At 43.0% G+C, this 12638-nt stretch overlaps 2 protein-coding genes across 3 annotated transcripts; both read left to right on the forward strand.

The window, feature by feature from the left end:
* The first annotated feature begins 249 nt into the window (after positions 1 to 249).
* LOC120445195 (4-coumarate--CoA ligase 1-like) lies at positions 250 to 4209 on the forward strand. Its single transcript, XM_039625418.2, has 7 exons — positions 250 to 451; positions 521 to 677; positions 713 to 772; positions 830 to 1016; positions 1072 to 1188; positions 1246 to 1768; positions 3664 to 4209. The coding sequence occupies exons 1-7, from the start codon at positions 311 to 313 to the stop codon at positions 4093 to 4095; spliced, it is 1617 nt and encodes a 538-aa protein (XP_039481352.1). The 5' UTR covers positions 250 to 310; the 3' UTR covers positions 4096 to 4209.
* A 3652-nt stretch (positions 4210 to 7861) lies between these two features.
* LOC120445193 (4-coumarate--CoA ligase 1-like) lies at positions 7862 to 9981 on the forward strand. 2 transcript variants are annotated; one of them, XM_039625416.1, is made up of 5 exons: positions 7862 to 8225; positions 8295 to 8502; positions 8560 to 8746; positions 8802 to 8918; positions 8977 to 9981. In XM_039625416.1, exons 1-5 carry the CDS (start codon positions 8085 to 8087, stop codon positions 9929 to 9931), a joined length of 1608 nt encoding a protein of 535 aa, XP_039481350.1. In that variant the 5' UTR covers positions 7862 to 8084; the 3' UTR covers positions 9932 to 9981. The 2 variants fall into 2 exon arrangements, with proteins under 2 accessions (XP_039481350.1, XP_039481351.1); XM_039625417.1 differs by lacking the exon at positions 8802 to 8918 and having other exon boundaries at positions 7863 to 8225.
* The last annotated feature ends 2657 nt before the right edge of the window (positions 9982 to 12638 follow it).

A 12638-nucleotide genomic window follows, 5' to 3' on the forward strand; every position in this document is an offset into this window, starting at 1 on the left:
ACTGAAGCTGGTTAAGATAGTGTGAATTTTAACCACTAATTCTTTTATAAAAACTGATAAGATTAAAAAATGCCGAATAAGAGTTAATGTACTGTTTGCTTATTTCTATAATAATCCAATTATAACTCGTAATAATACAATTATAACTCGTGACACTATTATATTGATTGAGATAGGGTGAGATAAGACAGTTGATGAAGGTCTTCTTTTACTGGAAGTTTTTGAAGTTCCCTTCCGCTATATATACCGTCTTTCCCATCTCCGACGGACAGAAGTACTTTTGATTTCGACCGAAAAGAAACGCCCAACAATGCAGGGACTGCCAACAACTTACGATGCGAAGGACCGTATCTGGAGTGGAGCCAAGCGGGCCAACACCTACACCGATGAGACATCCATTGGTAGTGTAATTTGCAAAGGGATGAGGAACTGGCCCAGAAACGTTTGTCAGGTAAGTCCAATCGATCACAATGATTTTTCATTAGAACTGCTTTAATAACACTGCCAACCACCTCAACAGATAATCGATGTGGATGGTGTGGAAATGACCTTTGGGCAGGTAATCACTTGGGCCATTCGGATTGCCCAGATCCTGAAGAAAAAAGGACTCAAGCATACAGATGTAATTGGGATTGCGGCTAAAAACTCCACATACGTAACTCCTGTAGCTGTGGCCTGCCTTTTAAATGGAACACCCTTCCACGCGGTGTAGCTGTGGCCTGCCTTTTAAATGGAACACCCTTCCACGCGGTTAATCCCGTGTCGGACGAAGGTTGGTGATCAAAGGGCATTAGCCATTACATAACCACATAAATCTTCCTGATTTCAGCCACTTTGACACACATTTTCTCGATAACCAAACCAACTGTGATTTTCTGCGATGGTCAGGACCACGAGAAACTCCGTGTTGCAGCTAAAGGATGGCAGCCAGAGATTTTCACGATTACTGACTCCGTTGAAGGAGTGCCCCATATCGATACCTTTCTGGAGCCAACTACCACAGAAATGTTTTACCAGTGAGTGCTCAATGTGATATATACACAAATGGGAAAATAATACTTTTTACCCTAGGCCAGAACCTCTGAGGGAAGGAGGTGAACAGACCGTGGCCATCTTCTGCTCTTCGGGAACCACTGGCTTACCCAAGGCTGTCTGTATTTCCAACAGAGCTCTCTTCTTGGACACCAAGTGAGAATTTTTGATACATTATTTTATAAGGTTCTTCATCGCTAATTTCTCTGACAGTATGCTGAGCAGCGAATCGGTCGCATTGGCCGCCACTAGTCTGGATTGGTACAGTAGCCTATGGTTAATAATCTGGAGCACTGTGGTGGGCTGCACCCGGATTATAACTAACAAACCATTTTCACCGGAATACTTTGTAAAGCTTGTTGAAAAGTACAGGATCAACACAGTTATATTGCCTCCTCACCATATGTCTACTCTGACCGCATTTCCCGGGGCAACGAAAGAAGCCTTGGCGTCCATTCGCAGCGTGGCCTATGGAGGCGGATTCACGTCCATGACCACATTGAAGAAAATGCAAGAGCTCTGTCCAAATGCAAAGTTGGTTTCAGTATACGCATTGACTGAGGTAGGAGTTGTATCCTATAATATCGGACTCGGAACCGTCAACACTGCAGGCAAGCCGCGTTCGGGCATAAAGATTCGGATCGTGGACGATGATGGCAAGAGCCTGGGTTACAACGAGCAGGGAGAGATCTATGTGCACACTGGCCTTCCCTGGAAAGGATACTATGGTAACGCAGTGGAGACTCAACGAACTCAGGACGACAAAGGATGGGTTCATACCGGCGATCTAGGCTACTTCGATGACCAGAACCAGCTCTATGTGGTGGACCGCAAAAAGGATATCCGCAGGTACCAGGCAGAAGACTACTGTCCCTCTGAGATCGAGGGCGTCATATCAGAGTTGCCCAACGTGGAGGAAGTTTGCGTCATCAGCGTCTCCGATGATCAGGGCGATGCTGCTGGTGCACTGGTGGTGAAGCGTAGTGGTTCCTCAATTACCGCCAAGGAGATTTCTGATCATGTGGCCAGGAGGCTTCCCTACTTTCAAAAGCAGCTCTATGCTGGCGTCCAGTTTACGGATAAGCTACCAGCCAAACCAAATGGAAAGACACTTCGACGAGTGGCGCAAGAGGAATTCGTTGCGAGAAAGGATTCTAGGAAATAAGAATTCAATAACACACCTGGTAAAATACAAATATTCTGGTTTATACCGAGTCGCGAGAATTCAAAGTCGTCGTATAAGTGAACTGATACAAATGAGAATTAAGCTGTTCTTCTTTTGTGTTTCTTTCTTTCATACTTAATAATAAACTTTGACAATCATGTTTGTTTAGCTATTGAGTTGAGTCTTTGCCGAAAAACGAAGAAGTGACAATTGGCGGGACAGACAGCCGAAATGCAGCGCCCGAGCTGAATGTAGGTAGATAACGAAGAGAGAGTAGAGAGAGACAGTGCGATGCACTATGATCATCGCAACTGCTATTAATGACTATTTCGGCTTACAATATTAAGAGTATAAAACAAGAGAGAACGCTATAGTCGAGTTCCCCGACTATCTGATACCCGTTACTCAGCTAGTGTAAGTGCGAAGGACAGTTTTTGGCGGTTTTTGGGCGTTAGAGTGGGCGTGGCCAAAAGTTTTTTGGCAAATAGATAGAAATTTACAAGACTAATACAAAAATGAAAAAATATCAAAACATTTTTCAAAAGTGTGGGCGTGGCAGCTTTGGTCGGTTTGTGGACGTTAGAGTGGGCGTGGCAAAAAGTTTTTTTGCAAATCGTTAGAAATTTTCAAGACCAATACAAAAATGAAAAAATATTAAAACATTTTTCAAAAGTGTGGGCGGTGCAGTTTTGGGCGGTTTGTGGGCGTTAGAGTGGGCGTGGCAAAAAGTTTTTTTGCAAATCGATAGAAATTTACAAGACCAATACAAAAATGAAAAAATATTAAAACATTTTTCAAAAGTGTGGGCGTCGCAGTTTTGGGCGGTTTGTGGGCGTTAGAGTGGGCGTGGCAGCATGATTCGACAAACTTGCGCTGCGTCTATGTCCCTGGAGTCTGTATACTTAATCTCAACTTTCTAGCTTTTGTAGTTCCTGAGATCTCGACGTTCATACGGACAGACGGACGGACAGACGGACGGACAGACGGACATGGCCAAATCGACTCGGCTATTGATCCTGATCAAGAATATATATACTTTATATGGTCGGAAACGCTTCCTTCTGCCTGTTACATACTTTTCAACGAATCTAGTATACCCTTTTACTCTACGAGTAACGGGTATAATTAGTCTACTGCACAGTTTTGGCCGCTGCATGACCCAACAATGTTATTTATTTAAAATCTAGCGGATTGCTTTCTTTATTAGCAATGTAATTAAATTTGTATTATGTATGCATAGAGGGATTTTGACAATTAAAACTATTTTTTTCTAATTAAAACTAGACACGCCAAACACATTAATTAAGATATGTTACTAAGATATCTAGGAGACATTTCCATCCACGTTTGAATCATTTATAAAATCATTCATTTCGTTGTGTACGAGTGTGGTTTTGAAGGTATATTATATTCGGAATGTGAAATATTATATTTGGCTAGGTGGACGAGGATTGGGCTACAACCAGGTGGAGACGCGGCGAATGCAGGACTTTGAGGGTTGGTTCTACACCGGCGATTTGGGCTACTTCGACGAGCAGAATTTCGTATACATAGTGGATCGCAAGAAGGAGATCCTCAAGTACAATGGCCTCCACTACTGGCCAACGGAGATCGAGACCGTTATCGCGGAGCTGTCCCAGGTGCAGGATGTGTGCGTGGTGGGAGTCTACGACGAGCGGGAGGGTGATGCGGCCGGTGCACTGGTCGTCAGGAGCAAGGGAGGCACCATTTCGGCAAAGGAGATAGCGGATCACGTGGCCAAGTGGTTGCCCGCAGCGCAGAAGCAGCTCAGAGCAGGAGTCCAGTTCGCCGACAAACTGCCCGCCAATGTCAATGGCAAGACCATGCGAAAGACGGCACGCGACGTGTTTGTCGCCCTGCGCGTATCTGGAAAGTGAGATACAAGTGATCCACGCGATCGAGAATAGTTTTAATCACAAGTGCTGGGAGATAATTGAGACACTTAAGAACAGAAACAACTTCAGCACCACGGCCATTGGAACCCAATAAATTGTGTAGTACCTGCGAAGGGTTAGGTTGGGTTAGGTTAGGTTTTACCGGCCGTCGGTTCGACGCACGTAGACCATTAGATTTTCTATTGTGATACCGTGTATGTTTTCCCCTTTTGCCCGTCGAGGTTCGTGTGAAGTTAGCAGTTTCCCCAGCCAGAGGCGCTGGTGAATTTTTGTGTCCGATGTGGATCGGTGTCGGACAGGTCTATCAGGAATCTTCTTCCTAATTGAGCAAGTCTTTTCGCTTGCAGTGCAGGGCATTGACATAGTAGATGCTCTACCGTTTCTTTCACTTCTTCGTCCCTACAGCTAAGGCAGAAAACGTTATACCGGGCATTTAGTCTTCTGGCATGGGTGCCTATCAACCAATGCACTGCGATAACTCTCATAGCAGTGCTGAGGTTTGCTCTGGTCAACCTTAAAAGTTTTGACGTTCTTTTTCAGCTTATTTTTGGCCATCTTGGCCATCTTGTGGTATTTTCCCATATTGTCTGTTTGTTTTGGTATAGGTTTTACATGTGGCTAAAGGCATACTCATGCCCTCCACCACTAGTATGAGTGGAGTGCCTTCTCGAGCTAGTTCATCTGCGATGGAGTTGCCTTCTATGTTCCTGTGTCCGGGTACCCATATAAGGCTGATTACGAATTGTTGTGTCATCTCGTGTAAAGATGAGCGGCAATTCGATACTGTTATTAAGTGGCTTCTGATTGAGCCAATCGATTTGAAAGCTGCTTGGCTACCACTGAAAATGTTTACGTGTGAGCTTTCCGGTTTTTGGTTTTAGGGGCCTGTTTTGGGGCCTCCCTTATTGCTGCTACTTTAGCTTGGAAGAGGCTGCAATGATCGGGGAGTCTAAACGAGATTCGTAAGTCTAGCTGTTTGGAGTAAACTCCTCCTCCTACTCTGTTCTGTTGTTTTGACCCGTCCGTATAGGTGTCTGTGAGTTCCACTCGTCCCTCTCTGGGATAATTGTGTTGAACGGTGTTTGTATGTACTCCGTTGGAGTGCAGTAGTATGTCCTGGAGGGGACTATTTGAATGTGTTTGGTATCTCTAAGCCTGATTGCCGCTGCTGTAACTGTAGCTCCATGCCAGCTGGATCTGGGCTTGGGAGGTTGAGAATGGCATTTAGGTCTTCGTTTGGGGTGGTGCGTAAGGCACTGCTGATGCAGAGTGCCGCGGCTCTTTGCATCTTTGCTAGCATTTTTATGTTGGATTTCTTTTTCAGGGCCGGCCACCATACTACGACCCCATACAGTAGTATTGGTCTGACGATGGCCGTATATATCCAGTTTACTATATAGGGAGTCATGCCCCATTTAAGTGCTATTGCTTTCTTGCACGTTAAGAGTGGTATTGAAGCTTTTTTCTGAGTCCACCCAAAGGTCTGTCAGGGCTCCGGTAATCGCGGTTGGAATGACGTTGTTAAGAGCTCCTTCTATATCCAGGAAAGCTACCAGTGCACATTCCTTTTGGGACATTGAATTTTCTATCTTGGAGACGAGAGAGTGTACTGCTGTCTCTGTCGATTTCCCATTCTTGTAGGCGTGTTGCGTGTCTGTGATGAGACTTGGATTGAGAGTTGATCTCAGATGCAGGCCGATGATTCTTTCAAGGGTCTTGAGTAGGAAGGATGACTAATTGGGCTGAAATCCTTGGGGGTCGTGTGTGATGGTTTCCCTGCATTGCGGTAGGTGTCCAAGAAGTAGGGACCTTTTAAAAATGTCTAGAAGCCAGTTTATGGCTATATTTCTTGCATGTTGGATTTTTGCGGGTATGATTTTGTCTGGACCTGCAGATTTGTATGGCTTAGAACTATGTATGGCCCAATGGAGCACCTTTGGGTGTATGTACAGTTCAATACTTGCCAGTGTGGCGTTTGTTTGTTGGGAGGTGAGAGCGTTTTGGCAGTTTCCTGGGAAGTGAGTGTCTAGTAGTATCTCCAGAGATTTCTCACTCGTGCTGGTCCAGGAGCCATCTGCTCTTTTAAGATAGCCTAAGGTTGTGGCCGATTTGAAGAGTATTTTTCTAAGTCTGAGTGCTTCAGTTGTATTTTCCATTTCTGAGCAGAAGGAATGCCGCTATCGCTTTGCTTTCCTGATGGCTTTTTTGTAGTTTGCAAGGGCTTTCTTGTAGGCGGTCCACAGGGTCTCCCATTTCCTGCCATGGCCCTGTTAAAACGGGTTCTGCAGTCCATTCGGAGGGGAGATAGTTCTGCTGACAACCAGGGAGGTTTTCTTTTTCTTTTGGGCTTGCTATTGGGGCAGGCCTTTTTAGTGCATAGTTGCAGGTTTCTGTGAAAATTGAAACTAGTTTGTTTAGACTAGCAATTGTTTGAGGGTATGAGGGGGTATCCATTGGGATTTTTTCCCTTAACATATTTTTGTATTTTTGCCAGTCTGTTTTCCTTTGGTTTGAGAAAACTGCTGGGTTTGAGGGGTTTGTTGTGAGGGTCGTTTCTATATGCCTGTGGTCCGAGAAAGAGTGCTTATCTAGCACCCTCCAGGGAGTTACTGTCTCTAATATTGGCTTAGAGACGAGAGTTAGGTCTATTACCTGTGTTCGGTTCTTAATGGTAAAGGTGGGGTCATTACCTTTATTGCATATGACGAGATTTGAACTAAAGATAAAGTTGCAAAGAGACTCACCGCGGTCGTTTGTGTTTGTGCTTTCCAGGATGGCCTGGTTTTTTGGCCCTTCCATCTCGTCGACCTTCACCACTCGCCAGTCCGAGGTGGGAAGGTGCGGGTTGCATCGCTGCAGCATGGTGAGGATCTGGTCCGGCGCCTTGATGGATGCCGGGATCCAGATCCTTGCACGGGGTCGGCAAGGTACGTCGGACCAGCTCAACGCAAGAAGTCCGGCACTCCCATACACCTTCCCCAGCTCCTTTACTGCGGCTTTGTATAGCTCCGCAGGGCGCTAGTTGCCAAATTGCCCTAGGTCGTGGTGGGAGGCTACGATGTGCAACCATACACATACATATACAACTATTTGTACTAATATGATATTTTTCTTATATTATATTTAAATGTAAGGACGATTTTCTTTGCGACTATTAAAACGATCGACTGTTCAAGTAAATGGTACAACTCAGAATGAAAGAGGTTTATTGGAAAAATAATTATGTATGCTTCTATGCCAGAGCTTTTTATCTCGTTAGTCGACGGTCGCAGAGTAGAGACGAAAGCTTATGGATGTTTGTAGGGGCTTCATAGAACAGAGGGTCGCCAGGTACTCTGAGCTCTCCGTTTGAGACTGAGCTATTTTGTGACCCGGGCCCTCTGTCAAGCTGACTCTCGGCACGGGTCGAATGACATCTTAGTCCGGAACGGGACGCCCAACTACCATTTGCCAGCATCCTGCAACGTGCAATTAGCATACGTTCATTTGATAAATGGAGTGTGTTCTTATCTTATCTCGTTTTATTTCCAAGCTGCCAAACGTTTTACAAAAACCCATTTAACTTGGAACTCACTGAAGCTGGTTAAGATAGTGTGAATTTTAACCACTAATTCTTTTATAAAGACTGATAAGATTAAAGAAAATGCTGAATAATAATAATAATAATCTAATTTAACGTGACACAATTATATTCTCATTTATTCGCATTCAACGAATTTATTATTCTTTTTGCTTACAGAAATACTGCTGCAGAAATACTCTTGGCATTAATAAAAAATATTTTAATAATTGGCATTTATACATCATCTTATCACCCACATACTCGTGTTAAGATAGGGTGAGATAAGACAGTTGATGAAGGTCTTCTTTTACTGGAAATTTTTGAAGTTCCCTTCCGCTATATATACCGTCTTTCCCATCTCCGACGGACAGAAGTACTTTTGATTTCGACCGAAAAGAAACGCCCAACAATGCAGGGACTGCCAACAATTTACGATGCGAAGGACCGTATCTGGAGTGGAGCCAAGCGGGCCAACACCTACACCGATGAGACATCCATTGGTAGTGTAATTTGCAAAGGGATGAGGAACTGGCCCAGAAACGTTTGTCAGGTAAGTCCAATCGATCACAATGATTTTTCATTAGAACTGCTTTAATAACACTGCCAACCACCTCAACAGATAATCGATGTGGATGGTGTGGAAATGACCTTTGGGCAGGGAATCACTTGGGCCATTCGGATTGCCCAGATCCTGAAGAAAAAAGGACTCAAGCATCCAGATGTAATTGGGATTGCGGCCAAAAACTCAACATACGTAACTCCTGTAGCTGTGGCCTGCCTTTTAAATGGAACACCCTTCCACGCGGTTAATCCCGTGTCGGACGAAGGTTGGTGATCAAAGGGCATTAGCCATTACATAACCACATAAATCTTCCTGATTTCAGCCACTTTGACACACATTTTCTCGATAACGAAACCAACTGTGATTTTCTGCGATGGTCAGGACCACGAGAAACTCCGTGTTGCAGCTAAAGGATGGCAGCCAGAGATTTTCACGATTACTGACTCTGTTGAAGGAGTGCCCCATATCGATACCTTTCTGGAGCCAACTACCACAGAAATGTTTTACCAGTGAGTGCTCAATGTGATATATACGCAAATGGGAAACTAATAATGGTTATCCAAGGCCAGAACCTCTGAGGGAAGGAGGTAAACAGACCGTGGCCATCCTCTGCTCTTCGGGAACCACTGGCTTACCCAAGGCTGTCTGCATTTCCAACAGAGCTCTCTTCTCGGCCACCGAGTGAGAATTTTTGATACATTATTTTATAAAGTTTCTTCATCGCTTATTTCTCTGACAGTATGATGAACAGCGAAGTGGTCGTATTTGCCGCTAGTGGTCTGGATTGGTACAGTGGCCTAAGGTTATTTATCTGGAGCACTGTGGTGGGCTGCACCCGGATTATAACTAACAAACCATTTTCACCGAAATACTTTGTAAAGCTTGTTGAAAAGTACAGGATCAACACAGTTATATTGCCTCCTCGCCATATGTCTAGTCTGATCGCATTTCCCGGGGCGACGAAAGAAGCCTTGGCGTCCCTTCGCAGCGTGACGTATGGAGGCGGATTTACGTCCATGGCCACATTGAAGAAAATGCAAGAGCTCTGTCCAAATGCAAAGTTGGTTTCAGTATACGCATTGACTGAGGTAGGAGTTGTATCCTATAATATCGGACTCGGAAACGTCAACACTGCAGGCAAGCTGCGTTCGGGCATAAAGATTCGGATCGTGGACGATGATGGCAAGAGCCTGGGTTACAACGAGCAGGGAGAGATCTATGTGCACACGGGCCTTCCCTGGAAAGGATACTATGGTAACCCAGTGGAGACTCAACGAACTCAGGACGACAAAGGATGGGTTCATACCGGCGATCTAGGCTACTTCGATGAGCAGAACCAGCTCTATGTGGTGGACCGCAAAAAGGAGGTCCTCAAGTACCAGGGAATCCACTACTGGCCCTCTGAGATCGAGGGCGTCATCTCAGAGTTGCCCAACGTGGAGGAAGTTTGCGTCATCAGCATCTATGATGAGCAGCAGGGCGATGCTGCTGGTGCACTGGTGGTGAAGCGTAGTGGTTCCTCAATTACCGCCAAGGAGATTTCTGATCATGTGGCCAGGAGGCTTCCCTCCATTCAAAAGCAGCTTCATGCTGGCGTCCAGTTTACGGATAAGCTACCAGCCAATCCAAATGGAAAGACACTTCGACGAGTGGCGCAAGAGGAATTCGTTGCGAGAAAGGGTTCTAGGAAATAAGAATTCAATAACACACCTGGTAAAATTCAAATATTCTGGTTTATACCGAGTCGCGAGAATTCAAAGTCGTCGTATAAGTGAACTGATACAAATGAGAATTTAGATGATCTTCTTCTTTGTTTGTTTCTTTCATACTTAATAATAAACTTTATTTCTCGAAATCTAGCGGATTGCTTTCTTTATTAGCAATGTAATTAAATTTGTATTATGTATGCATAGAGGTATTTTGACAATAAAAACTAATTTTTTCTAATTAAAACTAGGCACGCCAAACACATTAACGAGTGTGGTTTTGAAGGTATGATATATTATATTATATATGGCTAGGCGGCTGAGAGTTAGCTGTTTTATATTGGTGCGAATTTAATTAAACGTATTTTATTTTCCAAAAATTTGATCGATTCTAATCAAGAATATATATACTTTATATGGTCGGAAACGTTTCCTTCTACACGATACATAATTTTCAACAAATCGCGTAAAATTAATAATTTCTACATACAAACTTATTTTAATAGGTAAGCTCTTAAACTTTAACCATTTCAAGTGATTCGCACAATGGTAGGGTGTTGAAAAACTGAATAATACTTAAAAAAATACTTAAATAATATTTAATAGTTCGTTCGACGGCAGAAATATATTTGTGTTTTATTGGTGTGTTTTAAATTAAATGCGTCTTTAGAAACTGCTATAAATTTAAAAAAATGAGACTGCCTGATTTAGTGCTTAGTGCGATATTGTACAGAGTGAACGTATTTACTTCATCTTTCTTTTAACACTACCAAATCGAACTTTACAATGCTTATCACCCGAGATTCGTTTTTGAAGCTAATTTTTTTGATGGTTTGTGTGGGCATGGCATCCTCAAAAGATAAAGACTGTCCTGAAGGTTTTAAACGCCATAATAATTTTTGCACTTTTCATTACAAATTATAAAAAATTGATTACACTAAATAAATAATTTCTGAACATTTAGTAGACATGGTTGTTTTTACTATAGCATGAAACTAAGGAAACTATTTCTCGAAATAGTTTTTTTAATTCCGTAGTTCGTATGGATAACTTTCGACTTATGTCACTTGAAGTGGTTCCGAAACTGAATTAGAAACCGAGAGAGATCCGGAAACTAAGACTCCAGTATTTAGTCTCGAAAGCGCTATTACCGAGTGTAAACGCCACAGACATCCGACTTGAATCCAGACTCAGGGAAATCGAGCGAGAAATGGTGCCAAGAAATCGAGAAAATGGCAACCAAAGGTGGGAAAATATTGCTTATTAATTTCCGAAACTTGCACGGATTAACAGCAAACGCAGATCCATTGTCCTTTTGCCAGGACACACCATTGCTCAGAGCCCAGCTGTCATCTTTTCAATTTGAGATTTCTTTCTCGTTTAGAAAAATTCCACATGGGTGAGAATGTGGCTGTCGTAAATAAAAGTAATCATAAATAATTATAAAGTTTTGTGAAGCTTCAGATATGATCCAATCCTATAAATAGATAAGGTTACGTAGGGTTTTTTATTGCTTTAATTTTTATTGCTGACGCTTGACTGGTTGGATATGAAAATATTCGTAGTAAGCGTGATGTACACTCGATTAGATTTAATTTACTGCTAAACAAGTGTGGTTTAAATGTAATTCAAAGGTTTTTCTAAACAATAATTATCATCGGTTAAAAGATGTTGGGCTAAAACTGTTGATTTTGTAGGTATGAAGTTAAGTATTGTTTCTTTTTATACCCGTTACTCGTAGAGTAAAAGGATATACTAGATTCGTTGAAATGTATGTAACAGGCAGAAGGAAGCGTTTCCGACCATATAAAGTATATATATTCTTGATCAGGATCAATAGCCGAGTCGATTTGGCCATGTCCGTCTGTCCGTCCGTCTGTCCGTCTGTCCGTCCGTATGAACGTCGAGATCTCAGGAACTACAAAAGCTAGAAAGTTGAGATTAAGCATACAGACTCCAGGGACATAGACGCAGCGCAAGTTTGTCGAATCATGCTGCCACGCCCACTCTAACGCCCACAAACCGCCCAAAGCTGCCACGCCCGCACTTTTGAAAAATGTTTTAATATTTCTTCATTTTTGTATTGGTCTTGTAGTAGGTAGGTCTTGGGTGTAGTTAAAAATCGCACTATAATGCTATAAAAAATCGGCATGTATTGGCGAATCTTTTTTTCGTAGAAATGTATTCGGGAAAACACAAGACCGCACACACGCATACACACACACTGCTTTTAGCCTGGTTTATTTGCCTATCGATTTCTATCGATTTGCCAAAAAACTGTTTGCCACGCCCACTCTAACGCCCACAAACCGCCCAAAGCTGCCACGCCCGCACTTTTGAAAACTGTTTTGATATTTTTTCATTTTTATATTGGTTTTTTAAATTTCTATCGATTGGAAAAAAACTTTTTGACACGCCCGTTAGAGTGGGCCCACAAACCGCCCAAAGCTGCCACACCCACACTTTTGAAAAATGTTTTGATATTTTTTCATTTTTGTATTAGTCTTGGAAATTTCTATCGATTTGCAAAAAATCTTTTTGCCACGCCCACCCTAACGCCCACAAATTGCCAAAAACTGTCAGTGTTTAAGACTCTCCTTCGCACTTCCACCAGCTGAGTAATGGGTATCAGATAGTCGGGGAACTCGACTATAGCGTTCTCTCTTGCTTTTTTTGTATTACCGCACCCCACAAC

This window comes from Drosophila santomea, chromosome 2R, assembly GCF_016746245.2.
Source record: "Drosophila santomea strain STO CAGO 1482 chromosome 2R, Prin_Dsan_1.1, whole genome shotgun sequence".
Lineage (NCBI taxonomy): Eukaryota > Metazoa > Arthropoda > Insecta > Diptera > Drosophilidae > Drosophila > Drosophila santomea.

What these genes read in the sequence shown, in the direction of transcription:
- LOC120445195 (XM_039625418.2), top strand. Translation starts at nt 311, where the DNA reads ATGCAGGGACTGCCAACAACTTACGATGCGAAGGACCGTATCTGGAGT. An exon ending in TAATCCCGTGTCGGACGAAG is followed by an intron (nt 773 to 829) that starts GTTGGTGATCAA and finishes TCCTGATTTCAG; the next exon opens with CCACTTTGACACACATTTTC. An exon ending in AAGGATACTATGGTAACGCA is followed by an intron (nt 1,769 to 3,663) that starts GTGGAGACTCAA and finishes GGCTACAACCAG; the next exon opens with GTGGAGACGCGGCGAATGCA.
- LOC120445193 (XM_039625416.1), top strand. Translation starts at nt 8,085, where the DNA reads ATGCAGGGACTGCCAACAATTTACGATGCGAAGGACCGTATCTGGAGT. An exon ending in TAATCCCGTGTCGGACGAAG is followed by an intron (nt 8,503 to 8,559) that starts GTTGGTGATCAA and finishes TCCTGATTTCAG; the next exon opens with CCACTTTGACACACATTTTC. An exon ending in ACCACAGAAATGTTTTACCA is followed by an intron (nt 8,747 to 8,801) that starts GTGAGTGCTCAA and finishes TGGTTATCCAAG; the next exon opens with GCCAGAACCTCTGAGGGAAG.